Here is a 26,577-nt window from a genome sequence, read left to right as displayed (position 1 = left end):
ACGCTGATGCCGATGGCTAAATTTCTGCGAAACGAGCTCATTAATGCTATTGCGTAAAAAACCCTTCCCAAATCTCATATAGACGTCACTTCTGAAGGTAGCGGGCGCAAAGCAGCGAAACGCCATGTAAATACCGATCTACAAAGTGACCTGAAGCTGCACGCCGTTCCAAAAATATAAAATTTAAAGCGAAAGCGGTTATGAGCTCACAACAAAGGTCACATGTGTCGTAGTTTTCCGCCACCGTTACCACCACTGCCACTGGTGCCCGTAAGCACTATAACGAAGAAATGAGAAAATAGCTAAGAGAATAAAACATCGCGCTCACGGTGAGATTTGAACCCAAGTACCCTGCGTGCCAGCCCGTCGTTATACCGCCCAGCCACGCCGGTGCTCATAACCACGTTGCAAACTGATTCCGAGAAAGGAATCGGGTTATTATGAAAAGTATAGAGTTTTAGAACAGCCATGAAACAATCGGGCTTCAAACAATACAAATTGTGTAACTAGTACGTCATCATTTGCTCCAACCTATTACTAAAGCTTTAGGCATTATTCTTCATCGTCATCAGCCACAGCATTCAAAATTATACTGAATTCCTTGCAAGTCTGCAGCGGGTACCACGCTTTTCTGGAAAATGAAGAAGGAGACATAGTGATGGCATCCCTACTATAAACAAATTATTATTTATTGCATAGTGGGTGTATGATCTTATAGCAGTTACCAAAGAGTGTTTTAAAAAGTCACTATACGCCACGAAAATTACGATGCCACTGATGACAATGACGATGATGATGGTGACGGTTACGGACAACAACTGGCTTGTGATGACGTCTCGGTGTTTAGTACAATGCGTTTCTTATGAATGGTAACAACCAGAAAACACCAGGGAAACAACCCAAACCATGTCTTTGCTAACTTCAGGCTGGTTTCTATAAAACAAAGCAGTAATGATGAAGACACCATGAAACTAAAATCTCAGAAGAACGTACCCGTTTAGGTCTATAAACATTGCATAAAACTGTACACCGCATTGTTCGTCATTTACATGCGTGAGTGGTCAACGTAACGGGTAACTTACACTAACACCGAGTAATCCAAATTCTTCGTCCACTCATCATTGACTTCTTTGATAAGGCGTGACATTTTGTTTACATTCGCCATGTGTTGGTGTAGGCAGAGTCGTCTTCGTCACAGAAAAGAAAAATTCTCAATATTATGCGATATTTTCACTCTAATGAAAAGTACTCTTTCATATTAAGCCGCCAGTTCTATACTAAGCTCTCAACAAACAATAACAATTTTTAAATGCGAAGCCATTCTTAGCGAACTGCAGCGACTTTGAACGTATCTATCTATCTATCTATCTATCTATCTATCTATCTATCTATCTATCTATCTATCTATCTATCTATCTATCTATCTATCTATCTATCTATCTATCTATCTATCTATCTATCTATCTATCTATCTATCTATCTATCTATCTATCTATCTATCTATATAGCCACTTACGTTTGGGTGCTCTCGTGTTGGCCCCCTTAACGTGGCGTTAACCAAACTTAGCATAGGAGGATAACATGGTTTGACGATTATGACGTGCTGGTCAAGGCTTGAATAATGTCCCAATCCCGTCGCGTACGTCAGCAAACACTTGTCGCACATACCCACGGGCGGGTATGTGCCGCTGGTACGCGGGTATGTGCCACAGGTGATTGACACTTTGTATCTACCCAGTTGAAATCAAGAAGAAATGGTCATGGGCCGGGCATATAGCGCGTAAACAGGATAACCACTGGTCATTAAGGGAAACTAACTGGATTCCCAGAGAAGGCAAGTGGGTTAGGGGAAAACAGAAGGTTAGGTTGGCAGATTGGATAAAGAAGTTCGCGAGTATAAATCGGCAGCAGCAAGCACAGGACCGGGTTAACTGGCGGAACATGGGAGAGGCCTTTGTCCTGCAGTGAACGTAGTCAGGCTGATGATGATGATGATGAGGATGAGGTTGATGATCTACCCGGGAACATACATGGGCACGAGAACATACATGGGCAATTTTAACGCGTGAGCATTATGAAATACCTGACATAGGTAGCATCGGCCCGACGAATGCAAAGAAAAAAAACGTCAGGGTCCCAGCTGATTGATATGTGGGGTTTAACGTCCCAAAACGACCATATGATTATGAGAGACGCCGTAGTGGAGGGCTCCGGAAATTTCGACCACCTGGGGTTCTTTAACGTGCACCCAAATCTGAGCACACGGGCCTACAACGTTTCCGCCTCCATCGGAAATGCAGCCGCCGCAGCCAGGATTCAAACCCGCGACCTGCGGGTCAGTAGCCGAGTACCTTAGCCACTAGACCACCGTGGCGGGGCGGGTCCCAGCTGTAATCGAACCCAAGCGTTCTGCGTGGCAAACGCAAGGCCCCGGCACTATTTTTCACATAGATGCTAGTCATCGTGAAACGTCAATAGTAGTTGCAGTGTGGCATACCCAACATTATAAACATTACATATGTACTTTTTTATTACAGCCTTCACGTCGGGTTAATTGCGGCTAGTCGCCAAGCACTGAAGTTGATTTATCTAACAGTATCCAGGTTCAGCATCCTCGCGAACATCAGCGCTTCTGCTTCTGGTGTTGCTAATACGCATGTTCCAGTTGGCATAGTTACGCAAGTGATAACAACTGGTTATATAAACGTCTACAATTCTTCAACATATGTCTGTGCGTGCAACATTTGTACATATGTTTAGCGTCATTTCATGACGTGTCACTCAATAAAAAATTGCAACATGGTCACCTTCCCTCCGCATGCTTCGTACAACGGCGATTCTTAGGAACGTCGCATCTCCTGAATTTTTATTGTCTTCCAGAGCTATTCAATGACAATTTGTGACCGGAAATGGAACAGAAATGAATTGGAGCTTGCCATATGCATTTCGCTTTGTCCGATGAAGGCCATTGAAATTTCGCTTCTGCGCGGATATTTACTCTTGTAAAAATACCTTGTCTAAACATCCCTAAATCATGTCCACGGCTGCATTCAGATAATATGGAGGAGAGACGCTAGATTATCATAGACAAAGACATCAAATAGGCCACAAAACGTCGTTTACATAATTTTCTATTGACGTTGTCTGCTATAAGAAACTTTCATAGGAACATTCGTGTGAATATTAGTGCCCTTTTATCGAACCAAGTGCCGTATACAACAAACCTGGTAATAAGGCAAACAAGTGACTTCAAGGCTGTACTGACACTGCTTTGCTTACAAAGTTTGGAAAAATACTCAGAAAAGGTAATTTTGACAGCCAAAGCTTGATAGTGAAAAGCGGCGCTCAGAATATTCGGTAGTAAGAATATACATACCTTACCGCCGATAGGTGCAGGGCAGCGCGCCTTTCATAGTGGCAAGATATGGTATAGGTGTCGAAGAAGCAGTAAGCAAGCAGTCAAGTTTCAGGACGGGAATCAGTGGTACGTGCATGGACGCTAAAGAAGCGGCTCGGAGCCTGTTGATATACTCTATCGAGATCACCATTACAAGCACAGTGTTAAGGAACTCACTACGTCATCAATCATCATAACTTTGCGAGCAAGGGAAGCACCCACCAACACACAATTTATCGTTCAGGGCGGAGGGAGGGTAACCGCTACACACCTGTGAGACATTACGCGCACATTAATGATGTTGTGACTGAAGACGATTAATAACTATGGCTGAACAATTTTGATGAGCGGGAAGCTTTGATCGTTCGGCATGAAGTGAGGGTACCCACTACACACCTGTAAGACATTATGCGTACATTGATGATGTTTTGATAAAGACGAATAATAATTGTGGCTGAACAATTTCGATGGGCTGGAAGCATTGAAACCACACACGCCTTAGGCAATTCACAGTGTGCCGCGCCTGGCTGGTGTTTTGCTTTTCTGTAGACATTTCTAATTAGAGTGAAAAACAACAGACAAGGGGAACACACGAGACATGAAGGAGCGTGTGACATCAGCTGAGCGTTGATTCGCAAAAAAAAAATTGAAACATACATTCCCAAGCTGCGAAGCAGGCTGCGCAATACACATGAAATCATTAAAAATTAGCCCCCATAAACTCCACTAATTGCATCTCACCACAAGCCTACGCTGCTTACCTGTGGCTCACCCAACAAAATGATTCGATGCACACAATGTTTTCGAGCTACACGTGCATTATTTTCTGCTGAAAGCCACCGATGGTGTACTGACGCACCAATCACCCACTTTTCCTATGCATAGAGCCTCGAAAGTTTTCCACTTTGTCCTGTTTACTCTTCTACCACGCCATTCTAGACACGTTAACGTCATTTCTGACCAGACAAGAAGCCTTTATATAAAGGCACACAAACTCGTCTTACTTGCCGGGTGGCAGTCGTAAAGTTTAGCCTGACATAGGCCGAGACAATGAAGATAGTGAGAACGGAGAGGGGGGGGGGGGCATATCTTCTATACAAGCCATTTCTGAAACTGATTCGAAGTCATCTTTTGAAAGACGTATCGATAATAATTGGAGCAATGGCTAGAATCTGGCTACGCATGGAGAATACTCGTTCCGTGTTGATGTTTCAACTCCTACAGTTTTCGCATGTAGTGCCTTAAAAAGATTAAGAAATGCTTGACACGAGCCCTGTTTATGTACTTATCCGGAGAAGAAACGCTGTTATTTGCAAAAGATGAGAAGATACTGGAAGCACTGAATTGCCAAAGTCATACAACTTTATGCCACCTGAAACTGCATATCTGAAATGAATTTGTTTTGGAAGCTATGCTGTGCTTCAGGTTTTTCTTTTTTTTAATTTCAAGCACCCGCAAACAACCCGTGTTCAAGTCCCGGGGCGCTTGATCCTAGGTACCTCTTTCAGATTGTGCTTTAATAGCGGTAATGGAGAAAGTCGGCCACAGCGGAGATCTATGCTGCACATATAAATGGGTGTAGAAAATTTTTTCCGAAAGTCAGGGTAGTTCTTCTTCAACTTTTTGATCACTGACTTTACTCAAAAGAGTTGAACTCAACAAAAAAAATTAAGATAGGCGGTTGTTCAGACCTTTTGGTGTAACATCCTGCAAAAGAGCGAATTTTTTTTGTTATGAATACCTAATGTTTCGGTAATGCAGGGTGTATTTATATAGCATAATTGCTAACAACATTACTAATAACTCCAGCAAATTTGTGGCCTGGGATTCGGCTGCCCTTGGGCAAGGCCGACCCTTTTCTCGCCACCTCACGCGCTTTCTAGATGTCCCACGGTTAATCCTGGAGGTCGGAACTGTGCAGCGTGGCCATGTATCTCAAACTTTCGCTCACTATTCAAGCTTTATATAGCTCTCTCGCCATTTGTCCCACGCTGACATTGTCCACTGAACGTGCTTTTCGAGGCACCGAATGATGTATTCTTTTGTTCTTTCATTCTGTACAGCTCGTCCGTGTTGCGCTAGCTTGGAGAACGCACTTCGATCGAATGTCAAAACAAAACACACAGTACACGATACCAGCTGCACCTCGCGCGAAGGTAAACAATTGGCCTTGGGCCTGGGTAGTGTCATCGGCGTGGGCAGATTTCTCGGCCATGGCGGGCGGAGTTTCACGTGTGCTCTAAAACAGGCGCATGTGTTGACGAAATCAGTGGAAAGAGAGAAAACGTGACACTGAACATTGAAGGAAAACAGGAAATCGGGACGTCATTACTTTTTTGTGTGAGAATAGAAAGAGAGAGAAAAAAATATAATAGTTGCGATAAAAATGCGGGGGAGCATGCTAAAGTGCTTGCACTGGTCTGGGCGGGAGAGTGTGGAACTGCGGGCTGCAAGAGCTGGCAAAAAATACCTGCACGTAGAAAAGAGATGGTGAGCTGAAAATTCTTATCGTCCGTAGAATGCTTTCCAACTCTATTGTTTAGACATCAAAAAGGGGATAGCACTAATGCTACGCTTTTGAAGCCAGGAGATTTTTTTTTTCGATAACTGCCGTCTTTCTGTACTTCAGTACGGCTTTTGCTGGAAATATTGATTCTCAGAGTTTTTGACAATATTTGTTACGATTTCACGTCTCATAACCACTATGTGATTTGAAAGACGCTGTCCGGAGATCGCCGAAAGTTTCGACCACCTGGATTTACATAACAGATTCAACTAAGCGCTCGCATTTCACTGAATTTTGCAAGACGCAGTGGATTCGACCACTATGCAGGTGGAGAAATATCAGAGTCTTGCTTTTAACGTTAGAGCGTGCTCTGGTTCACACTCATGAGATTCTAATGAGTCTGATATCACCGATGACATTTGAAGGAAGGAATGATGCTGAAAACAGTCCATGTAATATGGAGGCCAACCAAACAAGGTTTTAGTCTGCTACCATGCATTGCGGATTGAGATAGAAAGATATATGTAGGTGAAAAGAATATAGAGTGTATATAACGCAAGGTTTTGTTTTCTTAATTTCGTATAAAGTTGCGATTCAAATGCAAATAATTAACTTTCCTTTGTGCTCCTGTGTAACAACCATTACTATTCTACGTTGGTGAATGATCGCTAAAATGTTTGGTGCGTGTCAAAATGAAGATCACACCAATTGTAGGCGAAATCATAAAAAAAAGGAAAATAGGAAAGAAAAACCTGTGGCATACGTTAGCAATAATTGAAGTTATCTGCAGACCAGTCGCTCGTCTTTTTAAATAGAACGAAGAATATACAGCACATTGAGGTGATTAAAAGATGAGTATTTGGAAAGCTTGAGCGGCAGGGGCCCAATTTTCGCACGCATATTAATAAAAACGAAGTAATCACGTCAAAGACACCTTCCAACGCTTTTATAAATATCTCGCAAAATGGCCATTGGTCAAGTGGCATAAAAGAGAAAAGAGAGGTAATGTGTGGAAGCAGTCACAATGTTCTTGTTAAACAAGCTGCCCGTCACTGAGGCATTTTCATAGTAAACGAATCTGGAGACACACCTCCTCGCAGTAGAATGTTAGTTGACTCGTACGTTTTTACGGACGCTTCGTAGATGACTTTGGAAAGTCCCCTGCACGCCTATACTGAACAGGGTGACATGCATGTGCCATATAGATGGTCGTGTGAATCCCGCTGCTGAAAGAATCCAGGTCACACCTGCTTGACCTTGCGACACGCATGACAGGACATAAAGTTCGTTGGCCGTGACGTCTCTGGTATTGTGCACTGTTTGAAAACATGTGCCGCTATGTGTTCGCACAATACTGAGCTGTGACGGGATTTAGCCGCAAGGTTCGAGACCACTGGGAATCCAGCACAAGCTGCTCGATCTTGTGAATATTTGCGAGGTTTGGGGCCTACGTGAGCCGTTCATGTCTACGCGTAGTTCGTGTACCTATTATCAGACGTGGTTTACAGTCTGGCAAAGTGCGACGCACCAAGCTGTGATATTTCGATAAAAATGCACGGTATTACAAAAGATGTCGTTGCAGTATATGCTCCCCAATCGGAAAACATCAACTTTTTTCTTGTTGTTGATGCTGATGTCAGTGCGTATCGGTTGAGGAGGAAAGATTAAGCAAAAAGACATTTTTCCCTAGCTTGATTGTCTTACTGGCACTTCTTCAACTGAGAAAGCAAGGGAGTATTGGTGGGAAAGGAGAGGATGACAGCAAAGTATCCGTTGGTTTTCGTAAATGTGTTACGAAAGAAAAAATAATTAGATATTATAGAAATGAAAGAGAGAAAAACTAAAAATATAGAAAGTTTAAGTTATTCCTAAGATGCAGAAAATTAACCAACCCCGTATACACAAATGTTCATGACGACCTGTCAACTTGAAGAAAAACATTGCCTTTGAACACTTGCGTAAACACGAAACCATTGGCTAAAATATCGGGATCTTCTTTTGTGATATGTTCTTGAATCAAAAGAACTTCGAAAAAACAACGCTGAGCGTGGCAGGATGATCCTTGCCACAAGATCCACCCACCGTCTTCTTAGAGTCGTTTAACATTTATGTCGCGCCAATTTCACCTTCAATGAGACAAGAACAAGGATTAGATAATGCCAGACCAAACCACATGCTACACCAAATCGTTGCATTACGACGAGATACTCTGTGCATGAAACAAATTCGCAAGCTATGGTCGATAGAGTGCTACTTCATGTCACAGAAATTCGAATTCTTAGGTGTTATTGCACATAACCTGTGACAATTCCCACTCACGCATATGTATGGGAGATAAAGTATCCGTTTATACACAATGCTTATTGGTTGGTAGTTGTGTGTCGTTTTGAGTTGTGGATTCCATTTCGTCATCAATAATTATTGCTTCTTTGTGGCCCATGAAAAATAGAGGCAGTGGCAATCACATCAGATATAGCCTGTACTTGTAAAGACGAGGTCTATACGTTCCCCTCGTGGTTCTTGGTTGCATCCAGTGGCACGAAATGCATCGTAGAGCGTATACCGAGACTTCATATACAGTACAAGCCGGTCGTTGTTCTTAACTTCAACGTTAGAGCCTCAGAGAAACACAAGTTCCTCAACTCCAATTCAATTTGCCATTTATGTCCTTTTACCGCCGCTTACCGCCCCTACAAGACTTAAAGTTAATGCTCTGTGGTAGTATCGGCACCGGGTACATTGCATACGCTAACGCGCTTGCTTTTCATCGTCATCGGTGTCATCGCTATCACTGGACAGCGGAGAATGGACAAGACTAGGCTTTAGGTTATTACGCCCCTTCAACTGCGAGCGCCTAGTCACGACATGGCGATTTTAGTGGCCGCGGAGCATTCAATCTAGGTTGTGCAGTACAAAATTTTCTCAAAACATGCTAGTTGTATATGGTACAACGGATGAAATTTTTAAATAATCGTGTCTCAGGGATCCATAGCCACACGCTATTCTCTGCTTCTGCAATAAGCAATATACCTCGGCTGAAACTTCGACGCTTAGTTTGTAGGAATTATTGCCCACAAGTGCAAGAGTAAAATGATTTTTATTTTCTTATAAGTTGCTCCCGACATGAACACAATATGTACTTCTTGCTATAATGAATAGCTCTATTAAGACACCATAATTGGTGCCTTTATTCAGCAGGTGTTCAGAATTGGGAGTACTTTTGAGTGCTACTGCACTCAACAGTGCTTTCTTGTCTTCTGTTGCCGCTTGCGGGAGGCAACGATTGTGCGACTAGGATATGCATGGCGAACCACAGCTCGACTGTGAAGAGAAGGGCTATCAAAAACATTTTGGGACAAATGCTACAAAGAATGCAATACACTGCGCACCTTTTTATTTTCTTTTGTACTGTGCACAAAGCTAAAATGCCACAAGCGCTGCATATTCGAGAACGCGCAACTGCCATAGCAGCCCGATAACGGAGGCCACAAGGCAGCTACTCGCAAAATGCCACAGGCTGGTTACGGCCAGCTGCTCGGCTGCAGAAAGTTTCAGGGCGCTTGGAGAGACACCCAGCGTATGGCTGGTTGGTGGCACGGGAAAGGCGAGTCTGAAAACTTTTCTACCACTTTTTTTTTATCTCTCCTGAAGGCGAAAGCCTGGCGCACCCGTTCTCACTTTCTGTTTGTGTAAACGCCACGAAAGCTGATCTGTTCCGTGCAGGTCCGGCGCTCGTAGTGTTTGTTTTGACTATCGTCGAGCTGATCTCTAGAAGTGGCGAGTGATAGGAAAAGTTCCAAACCACTGAAACGATCCGTTCGAATTGCGTGGGAACGTATGCCCGTCTGTTACTGTTGCTTTGTTTTTATACGAACGAAATTCAATCCATGAGGGCGGCCCTCAGTAAGTATAAAAAAAAACACGGTATATCACCGAGCTCAAACGTAGACCCGTCTCACGGGCATTCGAAAGGACTGTAGAGGCGAATACTGGCACATCGATGAGCGTGTATAACAGAACAAATTTCACGCTTTGGCATAACGCTTCCTGCACGATATACAAACGTCGAGTAACGTACTTCCGAGAGGAGCGAGGCAGTCGACATCAGCTTTCCACTCTGAGCGCCACCAGTCTGCATGGAAGCACGCCGCTGACTTCGATTCGCCAGCTCGAGGCTTATCCGTGAGTGCCATCAGTGTGGACGGACCACCGTCTTGCCTGGTTTTTGTATGCCACCAGTTGTGAGTTCACTATATTCCGAATTCCATGTATTTACTTTTTCTTCAACTGTTTGTACGTTTAGCTGATGTCCAGATACGGCGCTTGCGTTACACCATGACACGTCTGCTTTTGTTGTATGGTTGCTCTTGTTTTATACTAGTGCCACATGAGTACAATCATTACAAAAAAAAGATTGAATAAGTATCTCCTTTTAGTGAAACTTATGGAAATACTGAGGCAGCAAACATAATGCTTGTGTGTGTGAATAAGTGGTGCTGTTGATCTGCCTCCCAGTCAGGACCGATGGTTGTGTTTTCTGCTAATACCAATAACAGAGAATCATTGTCTATGTAGTCGAAGATGTTCGTGTGACCACGGCGAAACCCCAATATATACTCCAGCGGGCTTTATTTCCCACGTAAGAACAATGGCTTGACACTTGTGCGCCGACATTTTTTTTTCTATTACTGGAGATGCCACTGGAGTTCTTCGTCATGGACACTCTTGCTCATTCCAGTAACAAAAGCAGGTGTCGTAATTCAAAGGATGACCGCTGCGTTTTCTCCGTTACCCGCTTACATTCTAACTACACTAATATAACATACCCATTCGGAACTTCGAGAAGTGCAATGGTATCACCCCTCAAACATTTACCTCCCTTCAACGAAGAATAGTAAATGGTGCCCCTCGTTCATAGCGCGACATTCATTCACATTCTTCTACATACACAAAGAATTATTGTGACCTCCCAAGGACCAATGACGCCATGTGTTACGTCACACATACAAAAATTTGTGAATACTAGATCAGGTCATTGTGACCTCAACGCATGCAGTCGATCACGGGTGGGCCAATCTCGTAGGCCGTACAACACCACGTGAGCTGCAGGAAGCTTCAGCGGAGCGGTACGCATTTCGTAAGAGTCTCGCCATACACATTGATGCTAAGGTATGGAGCAGCCGCTATTGAAAGCATAGGCGTTTCTTGAGTTCTATTTCAGGAGGGTGGTGAACGTTTATTGAATCTTCCTCTAATGTAAAGTCTGGTACTGGCGCTCGTTGGCCATCACGTGGCCCTTGCACAAAGGAACACCATATATCATCATCTTATTATAAAGTCCAATCTCAGCATAGAACATACTTTGCCGTCCCCATACTATCTCGACAGAGGGGTCTAGCAGAGCCTTGCCTCTTTTCATCTTCCTCCCACGCTCACGGCTACGATTGTAAGAAAACCCGGCGAGAGTGCTCTGATGAAGAACGTCAACGAGGTGAAAGACCAGAGTGCATTCGTCAACTCTGCTGGTGACAATGTAAAACTGGTACAGATATTACTGCCAACCAATTTGTCGTTTGATTTGTTACTGGAGAAGCCACTGCGATTCTCTAACATGGATACTCTCACCATTTTACCTTAAAGAGACTGATTGGTGTGTGCTGAGTACGCGTCTGATTGCCGCCATACTGCGCATCTGAAACCAGCGCTTGCGCTTAGCTGCACGCGCTGCCTTCTGTCCTGATCCTGCCCACTTTATTTCGCTCAGTTGCACCAGCCATTCTTAGTAATGCTTTTAAGATGTTCTCAGACAGAAAATTAAGCAACGGAAGTTACAGAAGTGGTGATTCAATCCTTCAACGTGCTGAAGACGCTTTATTGGTATCGTGACGAGCAGAACCATCTTATTTGTCATGAAGTAGCGAGTATATGAATGCCAAGTGAATGCGAATCTCTGCCGCAGCGGTAATGTTGATATCAGCTTCTAATAAGACTGCTTTCAGCTTCCGGCTATACAACTTTACGCAGGACGTTGAGAAATTCATGTTATTTTCAAGCTTCACGAAACAACGAATAATGTCACATAAAATATCTCAATGTCGTCCATTCGTCAGTTATTTGAGTGCAGGGGTCGGCTGTTGCTAAGTCAGTGCGAAATGTAACAAAGCCACGGCTCACAACACCATGTGGCTCGCAACATAATCAGCGAATGATACGAAAAGCTTGGCATTGCATTCCACATGTGCTTAGACAGGTTCGACATAAATGACATTTTGACAGAAGCAACGTGACAGATTCACCGGGAAAGAAAGACGCACCATTCAAATGTAATACGAATAGCGGCTGATATAGAGGGCATTTTTTTTGTAACTTTCAAAGAAATGATTGAGTACAGACACACGTGGTCGGCTAGCAACTTTGTGCTGGTGTCGATGTCCTCGTCTTTTGTTTTTTTCTTAACAATAACATGTCATACTGTAATAAGAAGTACTTCTCGTTCAAGTTCACTAAAACCACGCGAGACTGTCCATCACTCAATGACACGCGTCAACTATTCTTGCCGAGCTGAAAAGGCTCTGTATTTGTTGCCGTAGCAATTATATGGTGTATTGCTGCCATCAACATAAATCACGCAGTCGTCGTGATGTCGCAATTAGAGTTCAAGTCAGCAACATGACTTTTCACGTTGTGCTTTTTATGTGCAACTGAAAACGCGGGAAGGCAGTCGTCGAAGATTCCTCCTGAGGCAAAAAAAAAAAAAGAACGCCGATTGTGCTTCGGCAAGCGAAAAATGCCTGAATAGGGGCTGCATGGAAAAGGAGGGGGGGGGGGAAGGAGGTATACTCTTCTTTTTCGAGTATTCTTCGTCCTGAAATTTTTCGTGAGCACCCGTCATTATTTCATGCAACATAAGCTTGTTAACATATTGAAAGAGAGAAATAATCGTTTATTCAGAAAACAGTATTCCGAGTGAGGCCCGGTGTCACCCTAAGGTGGGAGGGTTTCCTAGTCCAGGAACCCACTGGCTTCGACTGCCCTCTTGGCCCTGGCGACGAGTTTTCACTGTCTTCCAGGTCCTCGAGGACGAGCTTGGCCTCCCACGTTTCCATTAGGTGGTCGTCGTTTATTTTTGGGGCTTGGTCCCGCTCCAGTTGCATGAAAGCTACAGAATAATTCGTATCACACGTTCTAGTCATTGCGTCCTCCACAAAGCTCAAGAAACCTTAAATGTATATAGGTTAAATTGTAACGACAAGTTCGAAATAATGCTTTCCAGCTGTTTTATAATAGTCAATTTATGATATCTGCAAGTCGTCACACTGGCTTTTCTACGAATGGGCATTCTTACGTTGCTATCATCAACACCGCTACAACTTAGGGTTAGTGCTACTCTAACTGACTTTTTTTTTAAACTGCACGTGATTAAAGATCAAAAATTGGAAACACGGTGACGTGACCATTAGCAAAATTGAATGGCAGTATACTAAAAAATTTCACAAGAAAAGAACGTAAAATTGAATGGTCGTACAGTAACGACAACGTCACCAGACATATAAGACGAACGTTTACGTGTAATAAATATTGTTCTTCAGCTAATATATTTCTTTGCGCTTATCACAAAAGTTGCTTATACGTCACCGACCTGCCTATATAAAAGTTTATTATAACCAATTGTTATAATATGCAGATGCAGCTGAATGCCCGCAAAATGTTTTGTGACGTTATATAAGATTATGAGAATGGATGTTTGTACCGGGGAAGAATTCTTTGCACAAATACAGCGAGATTTTTCGTTTCAATATACAATTCCTTTTCTGATACTTAGCAATATTTAACCACCAATTCGTTCAGATTTTTTGGTTCTACCGAATGTTCGGGTATACGAGACAGATGTCGTTCAACACGATTACGTATTACTCACAGCATCCCTTCACGGCGACCTACACTACCATCCTATAATGAAGGCGCTACCAGAAACCTCTATCAAGTTGAGCTTTATGTGATCGCGATGACTTAGAGGCGACTCAAAGTGTTGTTGGAGTCACGTCTGTCGAAAATTCTGGAGATTCTCTGCGAGGCGAAGATTTAAAATTGGTGGATACAGTGAACAAATGTTTTTGAATTCCTATTCCATATACAAGTTTTATATTTTAATCATTTGCAAACGTAAGCACTCAATAGATGCGCATGAGGGGTAAAATTGCCCCATGTAACGCTTGTGTTTTCTTTCCCGGGCTGGTATACGTGATGTGAACTCGCGTAAGCTGTAAGTGTAAGTGGTGACAGCGGGTGTCTGATGGGGTTGATTGCATTTTCGAGAAAGCGCTCTATATTGGTTACATATAAACTTTATGTGCAATACTTTATGGTTGTAGTGACTGCGCTTAGGATCGAGCAGCTGGAATTCAAAGTAATCATTCCTGCGACAGGTGCACGAGATGGAGAAGACAACAGGAAACACATCGGCAATCTACACTGACGGAAGTGTGGTCGACATAGCCCGCAAAGTCATCAGCACGCAGGTGTGGATCGTAATACGCCTATATTAACGTTTCCTGCACTGGCACTCAGTTTACAGCGTGTCTCGCATGTGGAATAATGAGAAGCCTTATATGTACAGTACAACCAGCGGGAAGTGTTTTCTTCATAATCACGCGCACTGATGAAAACTGATACATTAGGCGTAAATGAAAGCCAGCCTGAAAAATTCCCAGCAGCCAGGTGTGGATTGTAATACGCTCATAATAACATTTCTGGCATTGACATTGAGTTTACAGGGTGTTTAAAATGTGAAATAATGAGAAGTTTCACATTTACTGCACCATCTCGGGGCTGCGTTTCCTTCATGATCACGCGCAGCAATGAATTTTGGTACATAACGTAAATCAAAGAGTGCCCGCAAAGCCATCATCAAGCAGGTTTCGATTGTAATACGCCAATAAAAACGTTGGCTACACTGCACTGAATGTAAAAGCAGCGGTCTTCCATGTGGCGTATACAGGAAAGATTTTTTACTTGCAGTACCAACTAAGGACAATTTTTCTCTCATGGTCACGCGTGCCGATAAAAACTTCTACGTTAAACCTAATATAAAGAAAATAAAAAAGCGATATCAATATTGTTTATTGGCAAAAAATGTATCCTGTGCTTTCATTCGAAAATTCTTCTTTTTTTGTGATCCAGCGTACACAACGCCGTTTCGTAAAAGTTTATATAAACTGACATTAAAACATTGTGTATATTGTACTCTATTAAAATACTATAATACTGTGAAAATATTGGGTATTTAGCTAGCGTAAGAAACAGATGAATTTCTCGAAAAAGATGTATTTAATATAAGAAACACGACACTGCGCATCTGTTATGGGCTTTCGTCTTGATATACTAACCTTCGTGTTTTCGAAATATGTTGTACGAACAGCATGCTGAAATTATCTTACTTGTTCTATGGCATGGAGGATCACTCAAGAACTATTATTCTGGATAACCTTCTTATATCTACAACTATTCAACGCACGATTACGTTGTTTGCATTAGTTACCCTATTGCAGGAATTTTCGGCGCACCAAACTCAAACCCTAAAGGTGAAAATTTCTCCACGAATTATGACTAAATTACTGACAGCTACAACCTCTAAATAGCATAAAACACACGATAACCACAAGTTGCACTCATTATCCTCTATTTAACAGCGTGTTTAGCACGCTTTTACAGCTAATGCAATCATAACAAATATGTAAACATAAAAATATGACGCAACATACAGGTAGTCAAGAGGATTTGCATAGAATTGTTCCGAAATTGCATCATAGATGCGGTTTTTCCTTCCGATAAGAAACTATGAACAATGCAGATTTTATGCTGATATTAGGTATCATTAAAGTTTCTGGTGACAGAATATGCTGTTATAGACTTTAAACGATTAAATTCACAGGAATACGATGACGCCTTCTTCATTTGCGATGTTCGTGATCTGCTCAGCAAAGTTGAACTGTGGAAGCACGAGCTGCCCAGAGTGACCCCGTTCTATGGTAAGTGCGATGTTTTTCACCTGCCATGAATAGCGAAAAAAATGTATAAACATTCATGACACAAGTTGAACGACGGAGCAAGATTGACTTTTTTTATGAGAAATGGAGCATACTCTGGGACATAGAGATGTTTAATGATGAAGGAGAGCTCATCTGTAGACGACCTGCTGTGGAAAGATAAAACAAACATTTGACAATAAGACAAGTACTCGCCAGTGTAGAGATCACTCTATAACTCATTGTGAATTTATTTCATTTTGCAATATATTTTATTGAGCCATTGCTGTTGAGCATTCGAAGAGGAACAGAAAACTTGATGATTCTCCAATAATAATTTGAGACAGTATGAAATGATAACCAGCCAAGGCAAAAAAAAGTTGAAGAAAATATGGATAGGTTGTGCGGTACTGCCTCTCAGAAGTTTATTTCATTGTGCATTTTCAGTTTATTTACATGAATAAATACGCTTCTTCCACAACTACTTTGTCCTAATGATGAATAACTTGTCACTCCTTCTATCCAACTTGTGCGATGTCTGCATGAAAGTCAAGTGAAAGGTGAAGAGAAAACCTGAAAATTTCTGTTGCTTCTTATTTGCCGTAATGGCTAATAAATCATGAAACACTCAACGTCTGCAGCTTGAAAACACTGTAGAATTTAACGAACACTCTCAAATACAGCACTGCGCCGTTGACGTAGCTGTTTTAAAGTAACGACATTGTTAGTTTTCAGTGATGTACCTAATTTCAATGATAGAAGAATATTCAACAGAATTTATTGCACATAATTTAGTGCAAATGCCGATACCAAAGCGTACCTAAACTCCACGAACAATGAAGCTGATTGAAGGCTGGCGCTAAAGCCATCACTGTGCTATAGCAGTGATGCTCGCGTGTAGAAAAATGGGATCAAGTGAGACCTTTGTGTAGCAGTACGTAATACTGAAACGCAGGTCACCCTGTTATCGTTTCATAATTATGACCACGTTGCGGTTCAGGTAGGTTACCCCTATCAACTACTTTGAAGAATCTCCAGAACGTCCCTCCATCAACTATGGCAGCGATTCAGTTTTCCATACTGTTGGTTAATTTAGATAGCACAGGGGAGGGGGAAAGAGTTTGTTTATGCGGCCGAGACAAGCGCCGAGCTTAATGCATCACCCGTGTATCTTTTAGCATATTAGGCAATTGTGCCCCGGAGCAGTTGCGGAGCAGTCTAGAATTTCCCAAAACCAAAAATGGGCGGAACGCTCCGGTTCTGTGGAGGGGCAAATGGAATACCAGCCGTTGCGCGTCGTCTGGTGATCGTCTGCTACGCGTGCGGCACGCAACAATTTCTGGGATTTCACAGCGTCGCTCTGACAATTTTTTTCGGAGCAACAAAAAAAAATTGCCCCGACAGGATGCTCCCTGGTTACCGAAAACGGTTGGTGCGCACCGGTGCGCACCAGTTCGCATTCTCGAAGTGGTCATTGGTTTTGTCGGTTGGCGAGGCTTGATGCACTTTTCGGCAATTTTGCGTGTATATATGAAGCCAGTACTGTCGTTAACTGCTGATTATTTTGTTCATATCTGTATTGCAGCCATCAAGGCTTGCACAGATCCTGTTGTACTTAAACTTTTGAAGGACAAGGACGTCAACTTCGATTGTTCTAATAGGGTGAGTTCTCGCCCAAATGATTATTAGTTATTACAATTCTCTCAATACTGTGTCGGCACAGGAGTTTCAATTAATGTCGAAGATTTGTTGAAATGAAGAACGTATGGAAAGTTCAGGAAATCGCTGCGCAAGTCGAGAGGTGTTTGCATGTACTATTGTAAGTAAATGTCATTGTAAATGTAGTTTATTACTATCATATAAAAATAAAATGTAACTTATCGTCATGTATATATTCAGAAATATATATTCGCATCAAATGATACACAACCGATCTATGTGATGTTTCCAAATGACGGCATTTTTCTCTGCACCTGTTACCCACTATAGGTATGCTTTTACGGCTTCTTACGTATCATTACGACTCTACTGAGTGTACGAAAATAGGGTGAATAGAATGAATATCAATCAAAGCGATAATAATTATGACAGCATAAATAAAATGTATAGAACATGGAGTAGGTTCAGACTTGTATGTGTATTGAAATGTAAGGCAAGATTTGTTTTGAAGTGCGTTTAGCTATACTCACGGTTTTTGCGTGAACAAAAAAAAAACAACAACGCGAAGGTGTGGGCTGTATTGTGCAGATCTTTCGAAGTTTCAATATAAAGGTATTGCTGGCGTTGTGATAGATACCGGCCCGGTTTCTTTAGCGAGAATGCATGTGCCCAAGACTTTGCAAAATAACAAAAAGAGATCAATGAGCTCTTGGCCAGTAGTGCTCACTTATTTTTTACATTTATAGTGAGTGCCCCTTTAAGGCTCTATAGAACGGCGTAGATTAAACAAGATAACAAAGCAAGGCGTCTATATCGCCTCAAACGATGTTACATTCACGTCGATGCGTCAGCATTTTATTCATATTGTTTGAGATGTGTTCGGCTGCTTGTAACCATGTAAACGTATCAAATTGATCAGAGGCACACATGCTCAAGAGGTTGAAGTAACGATCGTACCTAGATGTCGGTGTATTTCTCACTTCACATCAGATTGAAACATTCATTTTACATTTTGTCACCGTAATCATTTTATGTGTTCCTTTGAAGCACTTGGTGGAGCAGTCACAAACTGCTTCCAAGCACTTTCTCTGAAATTAACCTTCTATTGTATTGGTAATGTTTCTTTCAGCGGGAGATCGCAACCATGCTCGATCTTGGAACAACACCTGACCGCATTCTCTACGCCCAGACAGTGAAAAATTGCTCACACCTGGACTACTCTTTAAAGCATGGCGTGGACCTTATGACTTTCGACTCAGCCGAAGAACTGGATAAAATTCACCATAAAGACGCAAGGTGCCGAATCGATAAGATAACTTTTAACAGATAGGAAAATGTAGAAGACAACTTCGACATGCACACGTTTTGTTCAAATAAATATTTCTTTACTGCGTTAAAAGAAAAAAATTTCCAGACACCGTGAACTATCAAAAAATCGTATGCTCCATTATGACTAATGAATTATTATAAAAGCAGAAATACAATTACCACCTATCAATTACAGCAAACAGAAGTTCAAGTGTTACTACGTTGTGGAGCATTACGGAACGAAACACAAGCTCTGCAATCTCAAACGAATGAAGCGTGTGATCAAGAATGAATGTCTTTACCATACTTTGGTGCAGTTGTGTTAGCGCTGTATTGTTAAAGAAATAGAGCTTTCTGAGTGTCATACGTTTATTATATACTAAAATCACCATAAACATTTCACGGCACATCGAAAACTTGCTCTTTCAAACATTGCCATTTCAGGGTAATCTAGGCCTCAAAAAGCTTAGGTATCCAAAAATGAGTAGCAATTAGAAATACTGTCATCGGTAATTTATTAGTCAACACAAGCATGCCTTGGATGATACATTTTAAACATATGAAGGTACACAACAGTTTTACAAACTGAGGAGACGCGACTACGCAGACACCGTCACAAGAGAGAAAAACATTTTTTGAGCAAAGCAGAGTAATCACTTCAATACACTGTTTTGAAATTTTCATTACCACTCCAACTTTTCGTATTCTCCACAAAAAGCCGATACTTTTATGTTAAACTGCTATATGAAAAATGCTCCCTAGGCGAGCAATATACACAATGCACTTTTTGCTCTTAGTGTATGTGTCAGAAGTGGAATGTGCGTAGCACACACAATGTACAAGTTCTCGCCATTTCAAAAGTTCTAGTCTCATTATGCTTGGATATATTTTAGTTTTGACGTCTGTACAAGTACACAAACATTTACGATTACCTGCGTTAGGCGCCAGTGTGTTGAGAGAAACTTTCACGGTGATGCATTGTGGCTACGTTGGTAACAAGGGTTAATTCTTAAGTACATCACAGTCTTAGCATAGGTGATGAATGACTGATGGGAGTATATGGCAACTTAGAGATACATAGTGGCTAACGGAAAACATTTTCGGTTTAATGGTAAAAAATAAAAATAAAAAGATCCGACTTCGTGATCCTAATAAACGTCGAAGTTAAACGTCGTAAAGCCACAATATGATTTAAAGAGACATAATCCATTGTGGTCTTCCATGTTTTTGTGTATGCATGGCTCAATCTCGGTGTAAACGAAGAGGAAATATTTGAAAGCTAGGACAAGGCTATGAATTACTGAAACATAGAGTCTTGCTGTTCGTGTATATAATCACCGGAACTGCTTTTCTGTTTTTTGTACAATATTCTTTTTTGCATAGGCTCTTGCTCCGCATAATCGGCGATGAAGAGGGATGTCACTACACGCTCAACAAGAAATTCGGATGCTTGATCAGCGATGCTCCAAAACTACTGGAGAAAGCACGAACCCTCGGCCGCAGAGTGGTTGGCATTGCGTAAGTACGGTTTAGTACTGACGCGACGTGCGTGGGTGATCCGTTAGCAAAAGTATCATGTGAAAACGTCGACACGTTAGCACACTGAGGTATTTATTTTAGAAGTGATTATACTGAGAACAGCGTAAAACATGGTTACTGTTTGCAAATCTGCAGCATAAGTGCCCTGTGTGTTTTAAACCCAGTTCTGGTTAAGATGTTGCTGTGATGAACCTATTCCAGCACACCCTCATGATTGTTATTTTAGTTTAACAAAACGTTGCGACAATTATTTAATTGAGCATCGTGGTATCCCTCAAGTGTACTCTCCAGACAGCTGCCTTCCTTTCGTTGTTGAAAGCTTGGTTACAAGTTGTCTTCCTAAAATTTCTGTCACAATTTTTTTTGGCCAAAGACAAAACGCTCCCATTGAAGCGCTACCTCAAATCATGTAGCATGTTGTTGAGATCAATGCGAAAATTTATTTATCAGCCACACCGGTAACCTGTGGTTGCAGGGGGATCCCGAGCATTGTACCAGACGTTGGTATTCACATTCCGATGGGTGCAAAATGCTACAAGCAGTGGCGTTTTTAGGCAGTTTTATTGGGTCAGCTGGAAATTGCTGGTCAGAATAGAAACTGTAACAGAATTTACTCCGAAATCTGGTGAACATGAATAACTCAGGCACCCTATTGTTACATTGCTTATATTCATATTCCCAAATTTACCTACATTCATGTTCACAGCTTTGAATAGAAAGTGCTCGTTGTTGAAGCTAAACAACCTAATCTTTACAAAACTGATGTGGCCATGCCGTATCATTGATTAAAAAATGAGCAACGTTTTAAAAGACGCGAGAAATTTTTTTTCCAATAAGAAGAAACTTGTGGTAATTACCAAATGACGTTATTCACATTCACTGATTGCATCGTATGATCTCTTCAGATTTCACGTGGGCTGTGCCTATACAGACCCGAGCATCTTTGTGAGAACGATTGAACAAGCCAGAAAGATATTCGACTTGGCAACTGCAATGGGCTTTGAAATGAGCGTACTCGACATAGGCGGTGGTTTTCCTGGAGGTCTACGAAACAAGGAGAAATTCCTGAAGGTGACTGCAGCTCGCTGCTTTTTCAATGTATTTTGCAATGAAAAACAAATCATGGTGCCTTATTGTGCCTTACATCAATCACTAATCAACCACAGTGCTTTACGATGGTAAATGTGTGCATGGTTGTTCACAAAAGGTCTGTTCAATTCGCCTGCACCATTTATAACTGGTTCACGATTGTGCACGCGAAGATCAGAAATTGTGCAGCGCGAGTTCAGCGGTGCAGGCACAGTGCGACCGCCGAAACGAATGACGATGTGCCAACGAGGTGCAGGCCTTATTTCTGTTCGCTTAATTTACAGTGTTCAGCTAACACTGAATCACGGCCATTCGCACATGTGGACTGTTTATGATGCGCAAACATCTTGGCGAAACACACCGCGTTAGTAGAGGCGGGTACGGCGCCTACGCCTAAGTGCTGCGTCGTCTGCTCAGCTGCACGAACGGCTGCACCAAGCCGGCACCATCACAGTAGGAGGTGCACGAAAATCGTGAACCAATGCTGCACCTCTTCTGCGTCTTTTGAAACGAATGGCAGGGTTCAGAGGTCGTCAATGCCGCACCGCTGAAACGAATGCCAAAGTGCAGCACCCCGTGAACTGGTTCACGTGGGGCCGGTGAATCGAACGGACCTAAAGTCGATCTCTAAACCAATTCAGCCGAATTATTTTGTGATGGCGATGAACGCACATCACGTTAGCCACTAAAAATTGTGATGACATATTGTTGTGTTACTGCCGAGGAACATCTTGCAATCCCTGTGTGAAGATTTGTAACTATCAAAAGGTTAGGCCTGTTTATTTGTTGAAGTCACACAATACTTCGGGAAGATATTTCATACATATTTAAACCTGCTGACAGGGCCATGAGCAAAGCTCCCTTAAGGGGGGGGGGGGCGAATTCATCGCAGCGCCCCGCCTCCACATTATGTAAATGCTTGAAGCTGACTGCACCCTCCTCCGAGTCGCTGCTACCCCCCTTCCTAGCAGGTTCATGTATATATGAAGCTTACTTTGCCCCTCTTCTGGTGACTTGAAGGGGAAGGCACCCCACCTCTCTCTCTTGCACACGCGTATACCCGTTGACACTGAATGTGTACGCGCAGGTATGTGCAGCCCTCCGTTCCGCACTGGATGATCAGTTCCCACCATCGAGTGGCGTGAAGATTTTGGCAGAGCCTGGGCAGTTCTTTGTGACGTCAGCGTACACTCTGCTTCTGAAAGTAGTTGGAAAAAGGAAGAGGAACCTTCTCATTGACGGTAGGTTTAACAATCTGCAATTAGGGTATTTTTAGTGCGGTATTTCCGAACAACAAAAGGTTCGCAGAAGACCGATGCACGAAAGGTTGCGATATGGTTTTGTTCAACTGATGAGGCCAGCTATATGTTTGTGTTTTTAGGCTAATTGAAGCAGTTCTAACGCGCTGGTTTTATTTATTAGAGAAAAACTTTGGGCTCATGTAAGCTTAGAAGTATTAATAATAGAAAGTACAGGAGGCTCGCTCTACAACCCTACAACTTCTATATCGGGATTTCACGTATACTCTGGCAAAGAAGAACAGTAGAACTCAAGCGTCCAATAAATAATAAACACGTGATTCTCTGAAATATTGTGACAGGTGTGCCGCACATACTTGTCTTTTCGAACACGCTATCTTTCAGCGCAATCATGCATTAATGCGTTTCCACCGTGTGTACGTACGATGTACTAAAAAAAACGTTGAGAAAAAACAGAGAGAGGCATGATACGAAGAGAAGCTCAGAGGATGGTACATTTTCTACGGAGATAACAAAACTCGTCTTGGGAACAATACGTACGCTCCCCTTTTATCGCTTTAATTGCGACACAATTTTTTTCAGTACTGTAGACACATTTAGAGCGTCCATCTATGTATCTATCTATGTGGCCCATTACATGTGGGTGTTCCCATGATCCCCCACTTAACTTGGGGTAAACCAACATTAGTATGAAAGGGTCAGATTCTTTGATCAGTATGACTCGCTCGTAATGACATGAATAATGAGGAAATGCCGTCGCGTAGTAGTCACAACCTTTCCGAAAGACACACGTGGTACTTACGTATGCTTAACGCTTGCGTAGCATTACTATATCCTTCATTTCGTACAAATATTCATGGCGAATAACTCTTTTTTGTCTTACTTTTAGGAAAAGTACAAGAGTATCAAGAAGTTTTTCTGAGCGAAAGCAAGAGGAACTGCATCACCAACTGCATTTACGATTTCTTGGATGTACAGTTCCGGCCCTTAGACGTGAGTATTGCTAATGCATTCATCATATACTTCTTATTTCTCCTATATTTATTTACCGAGGTCTGTATGAGGCTCATATAGTCGTTAGATATAGCATGAGAAAGACATGGATGTAAATAGAAGGAAGAGGAGGAGGGAGAGAGGGAAATCTTTAACTAAAGCAGAGAATTCAGCCAACGTATATAGGTGAGCCTTCATGCTTCTCTGATAAGGGAAGTGAATTGACCACAGAAATACCGTAGGAGGGGAGCCGAAAAACGAAAAAAGAAGAAATAATAACGGGTATTGATTGCGTTGAAAGTGACTGGCCTGCCCTTTCGAAATCAAACGCGAGAAACTGTTGTTAGGACCACAGAAAGAAGCTTTTAATGCCAGAAGTACCGCGTGTAAGCGCAATAAAAACACAATCTCACTTTGTTACATTTGATCACGAAAGACTCCAGTTGTTCTCACATGTTTTTCGCGTTCCTTTCAGCCACCATACGATCGTCCGTGCAACCTTCTGAGCACGCTTTGGGGCGCCACCTGCAGCCCGCTTGACTGCATAGCCGACAGGCAGCTCTTCTTTGACACAAAGCCGGACGAGTGGATAATCGTGGACAACATGGGCGCCTACTCGCTCGTCAACGCTTGTGGCTTCAACGGCTTTGGATTCCCGCGCGTCCACTACGTGGTCGATCCAGCGGATGCCTCCAAAGTTCGCGCTGTCCTGGACAGCCTGCCCGTAGAAGGCGGCTACGGACCAATGGTTGAGATTGTCAAGAAACGCCCCAGTGACAATGCTCTGAAAAAGCATGGCATGCTCGAGAATGGCGTCATACGCAATGGGCTGGGAGCGAACGGGTTCATAGAAAACGGTCTGATTCAGAAAGGCTTTACCCAGAATGACTTGGTACAAAGTGGCCACTGACAACGCTCAGATTTAGAAGTGAGCATGATGGCAAAATCAGTCCGCAGATCACGCCACGGTTATCCTGCGCACTTATTTTTTGGTTTTACGTGAGTCCTTTGCTTTAATATCTACTTACCGTACATCAAAGTTCTCACGTTTTCGTGTGGTTGTGGTTTGTAAAATCGTGTAATGGCTGATCTGCAAGTATGGCTGTACCGTTCGATTGTACAAGAGCGTGCTAAACCGAGTGCTACCATCCACCGATGTGTTTTTGCCCAAAAAGATGTATTATGCTTTGAAGAAAGCTATTCAATTCACGAGGAGTTTGATATCTGCTCTGGAGAAGCGAACATACGTTTTCTTTATACAGGGCGGCTAACCTGAAGCAGTGTTTGACTTTGGTGCGTCACGAAACCAACATGAAGAAATTTGTGTACTCGAAAGTATGAAATTATTGAGATAATTTGAGTACTTGAGGCTTTTTCTTCGTTAGCTCGATGCCGATGCGATTCACACAAAAATAAGAACCCTTCATTGTCACTGGCTCTTCTTAGGCAAGTTCGGGCATTCTTGCGAGATTCGCAGAATGTAAAGTACAGTATTGGTGTGCATCTTCACACAAATATAAAGTAGACTGAGAGTGAACAGTTTGACGATATACCACCGGCAATCTTACATCAAGCTTCGATATGAAATTTGTAAAATCTACTCGTACAGCTGAAACCAAAAAGAGTTTACACCGCGTCAATGTAAAACTACTTGGTGCAATAATAATTTCGTGCACATCTTTTACGCCCATTGAAGCTTTGTCAAAAACTAAATGCGCATCATTTTATCATGCGCAATGACGCAAACTAATTGCGAAAAATATCGCAAAGTGTCACTTCAGCGTGTAGTTTATAAAAAGTTGTGGTGAATGCTGAATATATGAGTAGCTGCCGGAGCGACTTAATACATAGGTTTTAAAAGTGTACTGCAAAAAATTGATAAATAATAATGTAGCATTTCATATAAACATATAAAATCTGTTCACAATAAATGCCTTGGCTCTTAGAGCAACTTCAGAAATGACGAAACACTTTTTGTCTTTTGTATCTGTCGAGAGCTGCGCCACAAGTGCACGCCAATACGCGCGCACAAAGTAAAAAATGTTTATTTTGACTTTAAATTGGAGGGCAAGTTTCCGAAAACAAAAGCTGCTAGCCGACAGGTTGCTCTATGAAAATAAAGCTAAAAAACTTGCTGTTTTTTTGTTTTGTGTCGTCATTGCACTTTCTGTTGTTCAGTATTGTTACGTAGTAGTGAGAACAGACCACAGCTGCCACAGAAGTAACTGGCAAAATAGAATAAAATATTGCTGAAAGCACTGCTTTTCTACATGGATTCTAGACGCTTTTTTGAATATGAAAGTGAAGCTTGGGCACAACTGAAAGCTTCAGTGAAGTAGGATACCTCACAGAAAAGGCCGGACATTGAAAAAGCATCAGTCAATCAGTACTCCAGTAAATATGTGGCTGCAACATATAAATGCCCTGTGGTCGTGTTGTACAATGCACGTAGCGATGCCTATGAACAAGACTCTTAGATGGTTTTCCTAAATGCAAAAGCAATCATTAGACACAACAGAAAAATTTGCCAGCAAAATTTAATATATAACCCTCAGAAAAGGCTGAATCTAAATGCAGTGCTCGCACATCGGCGCTGCAACAAAGCCCCGTCAACAGTTTTGACATGCTTTAAGGCCATATTATAAAAACTACGTACACACCCCTATACAAAAGCAAGGATGAAGAACGCGCTGCAAAGACCTGTAAATAGGAGGACGCTATTCGGTTCTTCTGCTACCGATTGCCTAGCTTGATGCTCCTATGCCACTAGCTGTATTATCATCTAGTCTTGATTCTACAGAG

The 26,577-nt window shown here is 42.2% G+C and overlaps 1 protein-coding gene across 1 annotated transcript; it reads left to right on the top strand.

The window, feature by feature from the left end:
* The first annotated feature begins 5,781 nt into the window (after positions 1 to 5,781).
* On the top strand, positions 5,782 to 25,910 carry LOC119164428 (ornithine decarboxylase). The gene is made up of 10 exons (XM_075871732.1): positions 5,782 to 5,887; positions 14,330 to 14,422; positions 15,835 to 15,931; positions 17,514 to 17,590; positions 18,717 to 18,883; positions 20,279 to 20,413; positions 21,340 to 21,505; positions 22,611 to 22,764; positions 23,672 to 23,775; positions 24,251 to 25,910. Exons 1-10 carry the CDS (start codon positions 5,885 to 5,887, stop codon positions 24,683 to 24,685), a joined length of 1,431 nt encoding a protein of 476 aa, XP_075727847.1. The 5' UTR covers positions 5,782 to 5,884; the 3' UTR covers positions 24,686 to 25,910.
* Positions 25,911 to 26,577: the final 667 nt, after the last annotated feature.

Source organism: Rhipicephalus microplus, chromosome 8 (assembly GCF_043290135.1).
Source record: "Rhipicephalus microplus isolate Deutch F79 chromosome 8, USDA_Rmic, whole genome shotgun sequence".
NCBI classification, from domain to species: domain Eukaryota; kingdom Metazoa; phylum Arthropoda; class Arachnida; order Ixodida; family Ixodidae; genus Rhipicephalus; species Rhipicephalus microplus.
Note: the sequence above shows the minus strand (reverse complement) of the source record. Positions and strands in the feature narration are given on the sequence as shown.

What these genes read in the sequence shown, in the direction of transcription:
- LOC119164428 (XM_075871732.1), top strand. An exon ending in ACAAGGAGAAATTCCTGAAG is followed by an intron (nt 21,506 to 22,610) that starts GTGACTGCAGCT and finishes GTGTACGCGCAG; the next exon opens with GTATGTGCAGCCCTCCGTTC. An exon ending in GAGGAACCTTCTCATTGACG is followed by an intron (nt 22,765 to 23,671) that starts GTAGGTTTAACA and finishes TCTTACTTTTAG; the next exon opens with GAAAAGTACAAGAGTATCAA.